At 44.4% G+C, this 9,457-nt stretch overlaps 1 protein-coding gene across 1 annotated transcript; it reads left to right on the plus strand.

Annotated features, from left to right (window-relative positions):
* The first annotated feature begins 875 nt into the window (after positions 1-875).
* Positions 876-1,223, plus strand: LOC140218546 (vacuolar protein sorting-associated protein 4-like). Its single transcript, XM_072288323.1, has one exon. It carries the CDS (start codon positions 876-878, stop codon positions 1,221-1,223), a length of 348 nt encoding a protein of 115 aa, XP_072144424.1.
* Positions 1,224-9,457: the final 8,234 nt, after the last annotated feature.

Genomic DNA, 9,457 nt, shown 5'->3' on the forward strand with positions numbered 1-9,457 from the left:
AAATTGCTTTTGTTTGTGATACTTCCCAATCACCACTTTCGCACGTTTCGCCTCTACGCCAGCTTTTATTTTTCGCTATAAGTACTGTTAACACCGAAATGACACATGTTTGTAGTTTACTGTTTTAAGCTGACGCCGTCCGGTGCAGCTTCGTACAGGAACTAGTGTTGCTTACCTGGTGCCACGTTGGATAAAATGCACAAAAAGCGCGGAATGAGCACTTATATAGAGCAAAATAAGCATTTTCTCATTTGACAAGGCGTCTTGCGTCTACATTATAAAATTGCACGTCGAACAGATTCGACGGAGGATTGTACAGATCGTTCGCAGTCAACTTTGCTTAATAAAACGGTTCCGCACCAAGACCACGCCCGGTTAAACACCAGAAGCAAAAAAAGAAAATAAAGGGGAAATGCCGCGCCAATCAGCGCAGCCGTCGTAACGCGTTTATTTGCGTTCAAAACACGCGCGCCAGAAACCGAAACCGGAAGTGTGGTTCGGGTGTTAATGGCGGCGGCTTGGAGCGCTCCAGTTGATTCGGTCGCTGGACCTGCTCTCTATGGCATTGTCCGCGTAGGTACAGTGTGCTAGGTAGCGTAGGTCTCCGTACTTGTTGAATTTCTTTCCCTATGTTGTGTCTCTGTACTCTAGACCTGTGCTAAAAAGAGGAGCCTCTTTATTCTATGGAGCTGCTTCATAACATAGTGAAACGTTGCAGCATGATTGCAACCGTAGCGTGCAATTGCAAATAACCCGTCGCTTCCTTGTAGAAGCGAGCCTTCCCGTTTGCGAATATCCGCCGCGCATCTAGTTTCGCTGTTCACCTGGAGTTGAGCTGTGGAAAATCGTACGTACCGTTTCACATCATGGACGGTATGGGGCACCTCACGATCAACGTACTTATCGTAGAACCACTGCGTGGGTTACCAACTGTACGGAAAGCCATCAAAGTGGTCACAAAGGCCATCGAAGAGGACGAGAAGCGCAACTACCCGGCAGCCCTCCGCCTCTACGAGCAAGGCATCAAAGACTTTGATCGTGCCGTCAAAAAGGGCGAACTACGGACTGATCGATCGAAACAGATAATCCGAGACAAGTGCGCCGCGTACTCCGACAGGGCCGGATTGATCAGAGAGTACCTGTATGGAAACAGCGACAAGGAAGGACTCATCGACAGCGATGATGAGCGCCGGAAGAAGAGAAAATTTTGGCTGTGTTGTTAAACTTTGTGTTGGTTTATGGAAAATGTTCCGCGCGCATTTAGTGTAGGGTATGGTGCACGGAATTTTCGCCATGTCGCGGATAGCCGGTGCGATGTTTCCATTCCTATGAAAACTGTAACTCTTTCATGTTATACAGGTGTGACACGTACACTTCTGATCGCGATCGGGAGCGATCCGGATCGAAATTCTCGACTGCGATTGGCTCTCTCGCGCATTTTGTGCAAAGGAGCCAATCACGACCGAGAAATTCGATCCGGATCGGGCTTGATCGCGATAAAAAAAAGTGCACCGTGTGACATCCGTACTAGCCAGTGGCATAGCCAAGGGGTGGCACACCGGGCACGCAACTCCTACGAAATTTATGCGGCTTTTCCAACCCCCTCTCCCCCTGAAAAACTTTCTTTCCACGCCACTGTTACCAGCCGCATGTCTTTTGTGAGTGCTCTTTTATATTTATGAAACAAAAAACGCCCGCAAAATAAAATCTTCTTTATTAACTTATAATGCTCTGCACATTCACTGTAAGGGTAGATGTTTAGCCATTTCGGTATTTCATATAGCTACAGTAACTGCTGCAGAAGACAAGGACAGCTGTATGCAAGAACATAAGGGTGTATTGCTCCCTGAAATTTCCGTACACCTCTAGAGCAGGCATCCAGATTTCCTGAACAGCTTTTCATTAGAACCACAGCTAGGCCATGTAGCTGCTTACATTTTCAAAGGTGCACTTCTTTTTCAGAGAAAGCTTAGCGGAATGAATTCTGGGGTGTTGCGTGCTAAAACCATGATTTGATTGTGAGGCACGCCGTAGTGGCAGACTACGGATTGCTTTTGACCGCCAGGAGATCTTTAGCGTGTCCCAAATGCAAAGGACACGAGCATTCTTGCATTTCGCCCCCATCGAAATGCAGCCACCACGGCCGAAGTTTGATACCGCGACCTTGTGTTCAGCAGCGCAACACCATAGCCACTAAGCTGCCGCAGCAGGCAGAAAATCTAGTTCTTTCAGCTGGTAGGCAAGTCACATTAAGTCATAGTGGCAGCCATTAGAATGAAAAGGCTCAACACTTCCTTCTATTGATCTCTCATGCTACCTCTCAAAGTGTCTGTAAAAGAAAATATTACTTCTTTTTAATAATGTCACACCATCAGATTCGATGAACTACTTTTGTTGATATGGACTGCTTCTAACTAAGTACTGCTGTAACACTCAAAGCAAACAGCACAAAATTTTTAAATAACTTGGAATGCAGGTTGACCGAGGGCCCCGATTTTTATTAGTCATATCACAAGAAGCCAGCGAATACTGACACCAACAAACACTGATTGGGATGCAGGTGATGCTTATGGTTACAAGCAATAGGAGTGGAGTGCTGGCTCCGCCATCCGAGTTTTGTTGATTCTATGACAATCTAGAAAGTGCATACACTAGGGAACAAAATGTATATTCCCAGTTTCCACATTAATTTTCTGTATGGAAACAAATTTTAAGCAGGCAGAAATATATTGTAACAAAACACCCATTATTGTAAACAAAGTGCTTCTGGTTTACTGCCTAATTTTGTAAGAGAGAAGAAAATTTTTTCTTTATTTTTCAGATTGGCCAAATTATTTGTTTGAGAAAGCAGAAATATAATTTTGCGCATTAATGCAGACTGGGAAATTGTTTACTATACAGGCTGCAGATGCTTCAGATGATTTAGTAGACACAAATGTTCACCACATAACTTTGTGTGACGGCACTTGCTTACCAAAAGTTTCTTTTAAGTCCTAGCTGGTGTAATGTCAAATGGAACTTTAGCTTACAATGACTAGCAATGTTATTCTTGTCTCAGAACACTTTAGACTTAGATTATAATAATTAAATTTGGTGCTACTATAACAAAGAAGTGCCGGTCAGCCAGGCGCATCACAGTGTTTTGTACAGAGCTAGTTTGTGCTGCTGCAGGGTTAGACTACCGCAATGCATTTGACCCTTCCTGCCTTCCCTTAGGCTCTAAGTAAACACCTTTACGCTAGTCATCCAACCGTGCATTTGGAATTATGGTTAGTATGTAGAACTTCAGATGCAAACAGCAGTCCCGAGAAAGTAAGCGGACCAATCACGTTCATTAGTTCATCGCGCTTTGTTTATGGTACGGTACACTGCAACATATTCAAGCCGCTATATCTCATATTTCCAACGAGAACACCATCACCATAATACCATCTGGACTTGGCAACCTGTGCGGCCCCCTATCCAAAGCAGCACAGACGCATGCCGCACATGCTCTTTGTACCCCAGTACAGCAGTCTAGGTACAAGGTGTCCTCGCCCTTGCTGGTAAGGTCCATACCTGGGATCACGCCATCAATCTTGTGGTTTGAAGTGCACTATTGTAACCACTACTCCACGGCTGCTTTGAGCTCGCAAGCGTGTTTGCTACTTGCACTGGGTGCTGAGAAACATAGACGGTTTGCAATCAGGCTCATCTGTTGTACCATATTGCATTGTTGACCATTATGCAATTTCTGCAGCTGCTGGTCTAATTGTGCTGAAACGTAATCTTCCTTTAATGCACCAATGTTTGCCTGTGCTGCACATATACTGTTTGTTGTTCACAGTGCAGCAAATGCACAAGAAATGTACCAGTTGTAGAGGCAAGCATGGTCGAAGGAGAGTACTGACGTGCAGTTTCTAACGTCTTTTTTTTTTTCTCATTAAATGAAGGTCCAATCCCTCTAAACACTGCAAGATATCCTGGCAAGCATAAGAGCGCCCTACATAATTTACCATACTTGTTCCTACGAGCCAGTTTTAATTCTGGTTCCCAGTTGTTGGACATGTGATGACGTTGTGACAGACTGGCTTGCTCCGTTTGCGTTTGCTGTGGCTGCTGCAGACGAATGCAGCCAGAAGAAATGCACACACCACTCTTGGAATGCAATCTACAACAGTTCGGCAAGCAGACCGTTTGCTTGGCCCGGCATGACTGGCAGAAATAGTGCTTTCGTTATTGAAAGCGCTATTTTGACAATCACGTGAGGCCAAGTGAACAGTGTACTTTCCAAACCAGTATAAGGTGACACCGCGGTTTGATTTTTCGTTAGCAATGTCATCATATGTGGCATCAGTAAATCTTACTCTGTGTCATGACGATGTTGACTGTATGCAACATTTAGACAGTCACCTGGAAATTGGTACAAGGACTACAGTAACTACATTTTTGACACCTTGAACTTTACAGGTGACACTTTTTGTTCTGAGGAAATGACAACATATTCTTCCATAAATATGTAGTCACATAGACCAGAGATGAACATAAACATCAAAATTTCAACATGCAGAAGTGCATCTTACATTTTTTACGAACATGTACTTTTCCAGATAAATTAAATGGGAACAAGTTAAAGGTAAGTAGAATGCATTCTTTTCTTTGTGTTTTCCCTAATTGACTCGATAGCAGCACCATTTCAACCTACTATAAGCTTAATTTAAGATTTCATTATTTTGGCAACAGCATAATTACAATTCCAAATCACTCATGGTACGTGAAACATGTTCTGCTTTATAATTTCATGTCCGTGTTTCAGTTGTCTACTACTACTGTACACAGTTGTGCGCATACAGTATAACAATGGTCAAAACCTCTTGAATAAATCAATGAAGCAGTTAATTGAATATTTTTGTGTTCTACGTGTCACATTGTAAATCTGAACGCATTTTACTATGCCAGTTCTAGCAGCAGGGCCACCTAAAAATATCCTGAAATACAACTCATTTGTCCAAGCATTCTGGGGCTTGCTTTAACTATATGATATTCATTAAACCAAGAAGGATGGCTGCTTGGGCTGGTTAGTGACACATTACTTCAGACAATGAAAAACCCTTAGTGCGCAAAGCATTGAAGGAGAGGGTCCTTCAGCGTTTCGCTCACTAAAAAGGTTTCTTTCTGAAGTAATGGTTCACTAAACCGCAAACGATGGCACTAAACTTGCAGAAGTCGCACAAAGGTAGTGAAATGAACTAAGTGCTATGAACAATAGAGGCGTGCTTCGTATTAGTGTAAAATGGGCAAATGTACAATGCTAACATAATTCTCTATGATGTGCTTTGGTCTTTTTAAGGTCTTTGTCCGCAGCCATGTACCCTGACCATATTTCTTTTTTTAAACGATAAGAACCACACTTCTGATAGTTGATGGCATTCAAACTTTGTGTTTGAACACAAAGTTTGAACGCCATCAGTTGTCAGTTCTTTCACCAGTGCAACCATGAGTGCTGTCAATTATTTACATTTTAATAGCAACAACATCGTTAGAACAAGCCACAGTAGCACAAGGAACATAGCTTGGACCAGTGAGCTGTCTTTTTACTGTTGCTGGAATTTTTATAGAGGCTTGTATCGCACAGCGCAAGCATAATATAAATGATGTTTTCTCGTTTCTGTTGTACTGAGTACATAAAAAATGGCTTCGAAGCTACTCCCCACAGGTCAAGTTAAACCTATTGCAGTGCCATGTTCGCATCTGCACATGCATACCGAGAGAATGAAGCTTTACTGTTTGACATTTGATAATAATGTTTCATATTTCATACTTATGTTTAGCTTAGCCCTAGGTGAGCGCATTTTCGCAGAAGAATATAGTTTTCTTTTTATCTTCTCTCTCTCTCTAAAGCAAGGAGCGGTACTACAAGGCACGAAGGGTGCCTCTTGGGAGTCCCATGAGAAAGGGGTGGTCGAACGTGCTCGACAATACACTTCCAAGTCAATAGTCACCATGACCTCAGATAGCCATCAATGAAAGCTGGATCAAGTGCATATCTGAACTTGTTAGTTCGGGAGGCTGAAATGAGGTTGGAAGCGCTTGCCTCACGACTTGCCAAAGTGATCCTGGTCTGTGCAGCGAGGCCACCGCCTCTGGTCATTTAGACCCACCCGAGTGTGTAGACACACCTCAGTGGGTGTCTAGCTCTCAAGTGTAATTGGTAAAGGACAGTGGGCTTTAGATCAGCGGCATCTGTCCAGAGGCATAATTTAACCTATAACGAATAGGATTATGTATTTTATTATTTTATGGGCAGGAGCCTTTATTTGCTGTTAACTGTTATGTGATGAAAGCTACAAGCTGACATGAGCTGGTCAAAATATAGTTAAACACGGTTAAAAAAAATGGACAATGCAGTTCTTCTTGGAATGTAAGCGTGGTTATAAACAATGGTTATGCCAGCAACCACAATGTAACAGTGTTTAAGTGCATAATGTGCTACTGCCCACATACTTTTATGTCACTCGCTCAATGGAAAAATGAGTGATCTTGAGCACTCTGGTATATACTGCAATGTCTGCAACTTGTATTTAAACAAAGCATACCACCCATAATTATGTTGTGCTAATTGATAGACAAAAAGGAGCATAGGTCGGCGCCCTCACTCATGAGTGCACTCACTCGCACTCACTTCAAAGGCATGAGTGGGAGTGAGTGCCAGTGAGTGTGAGTGTAGGTGAGCGCGTGGGAGTGAGTGGAGGTGAGTGTGAACATGAGTGAGTGCTTGTGAATGCGAGTGCAGGTGAATGTGAATGCGAGTGAGCGCTTGTGAGTGTGAATGGAAATGAATGTGAACATGGTGTTCGTGAGTGAGTGGAGGTGAGTGTGAACCTGGGTGAGTGGAAGTGAGCGTGAACGTGAGTTATTGAGTGCGGATGAGCGTGAATGTGAGTGGGTGCTTGTGAGTTGAGGTGACTCGGAATATGAGTGTGAATGACGGTATGAATGTAAGTGCTCGTGAGTGTTAGTAGACATGAGCACGAAGGTCAGTGAGCGAGCGTGAGTAGATGAGAGTATTAATGTGGACGTGTATATCACAGCTAGCACAACAATTGAAGACGTTTAATGTTGCTGTTAAAAGTGGAGCGGAATAGCGTAAACGTGCTACGTTCGCATCAGAAACCATGGGAGGCTGTTGATGGCGGGACCCTATCGAAGAGGAAGTGGACGCAGCATCGAAGGCACGCATGTGTGCCACGTCCAAACTTCTTCTTCATATAGTACCCCGTTTAAGAGCGTACACACCATTGACCGACAGTGACTGAATGAGTTAACGTGCTGGTCTCGCAACCCACAGTTCCTGGGGCCGAATTCCCGGCCTGCAATTTTGTTTTCAGGTTATCGTCTATTTATTTACTGCCTTTATCAGAAATTTTCGTTCATGGCCAACAGACGCCGACAACGCAGGCACCAGATTTTCTCTATGGTATGGTATGGAGAACTTTATTGGGTCCTGAAGGTCAACCGTACGTTGACGCGGGCCGCTTCCACGTTGGGACTGTCAAGCCGAGCCCTTCAGCCACATCGCGGGCCTTCTGGACTGCCCGTAATTGGTCAGAGAGTGATTCACTGTGTAGCATTTGCCGCCACCATTCTTGTTCCTTGTCACGGTCTGTGAAGACCGTGGGGCACTGCCAAAGCATGTGGTCAAGAGTAATGATGCCATTGCACTTATTACATTGGTTTGAATATCCCTCTCCGGATAGATCCTGTTAATAAGATATGGACTTGGGTATGTTCTTGTCTGTAACAAACGTAATGTGACCGCTTGGGCTCTGCAAAGCTTACCGTGTGGCAATGGGTATTCCCTTCTGCTTAAATAATGATGCTTCGTGATTTCGTTGTATGTTAATAATCGATCCCTGTGTTCCCCGAGTGAAGTGTAAGTTGCTCGGTCTTGAAGAGCACGGCTAGAAAGTCCTCGTGCTGCTTCATTTGCCACCTTATTGAGGTTTCTCCGAGCTCCGTCCACCAGCCCCAGATGTGCAGGAAACCAGCGGATTTCAATCCTCTCACTATTGACCTTCTCTAGTAATTTTGTTGCTATTCGTGTCACATATCCGTTGGTAAAGTTGCGTATGGCTGTTCTAGAGTCGCTGTATATATGTGTCCACCGATTAGCCCGGATGGCTAAGGCGATTGCTACTTGCTCTGCTACTGTTGGGTCCTTGGTATATACGGTGATGGCATCCCGTATATTACCTTGAGTGTCTACAACAACGGAGGTATACGCATCCTTATTTTTAACCCAGGCAGCGTCAACGAACACCGCCTGCTGCTTATGTTGATCTATGTCTTGAAGGAGGGCCTTCACCCTTGCCTTCCGTCTCTCGAGGTTATGTGTCGGGTGCATGTTCCTAGGGAATGGGGTCATCTTTATTGTTTCTCGTAGTCCCGCTTGCAATTGTGTTAATAATTCTCCTTCGTTGGTGTGGTTGTTAATTTCTACGCCAATTTCTTCAAGTAGCGCCCTCCTAGGGCGTGTCTCCATTAGTCTCTCCTGGTGGGCCACCTGTTGAGCCTCAGCTATCTCCTCTAGTGTGTTATGCAACCCTAGGTGCAATAAGCTATCATTGGCCGTGCTGATGAGAAGTCCTAGTGCAGTCTTTATAAGTCATCTGATTAAAGCGTTTAGCTTGTTCTTATCAGCCTGTGTCCATTGTAGCATGCCAGCCACGTACGAGAAGTGGCAAAAGGCGAATGCATGTACCAATCTTATGGCACTGTCTTCTCCTAGCCCCTTATGCTTGTTGGTAACTCTACGCAGAAGCCTAATGACTTCTTCTGACTTGTTAGAGATGTGTTCTATCATCCTGCAATTAGATCCACCTGCCTGATTGGTTATCCATTCTTGGCGTATATGTCAATGCGGGGTTCTTCCTCTGGGATATATCCGTCCGGCTTGCGCCCACGCTTACTGCTCCGTAATACCAATAGTTCTGATTTTTTAGCAGAGCAGTTCATTCCCATACCCTCAAGTGTTGTTTCCACCACATAAATGCTTTCCTGTAGTTTGGTCTCTGTTTGTCCCATATTACCTTCGGCACTCCAGATTGTTACATCATCTGCATATATAGCAAAGTGGATACCCTCAAATCTGCGCGAGACCTCGAACCACTTTTGACATTGCCAAATTAAATAACATGGGAGATAGGACAGACCTTTGTGGTGTCCCACGATTCCCAAGTTCCAGGGTTGTCGATTGGAGTTCGCCTAACCTGAGACAAGCAGAACGGCCACCGAGAAAGGCTTTGACTATATTGTGCAATCGCTTACCCAATCCCATCTCCGACAGGATGTCCAATACGGCCCGGTGCTTGATTGATCAAAGGCCTTTTCTACATCTAGGCCTAGAAGAGCTCTCGTATGTAGCGGGCCAGCAAGAATAAGGTGATGCTTGATTAAAAGCATTCGCAGTCGAAAGTCT

This window comes from Dermacentor andersoni, chromosome 5 (genome assembly GCF_023375885.2).
Source record: "Dermacentor andersoni chromosome 5, qqDerAnde1_hic_scaffold, whole genome shotgun sequence".
NCBI classification, from domain to species: Eukaryota; Metazoa; Arthropoda; class Arachnida; order Ixodida; family Ixodidae; genus Dermacentor; species Dermacentor andersoni.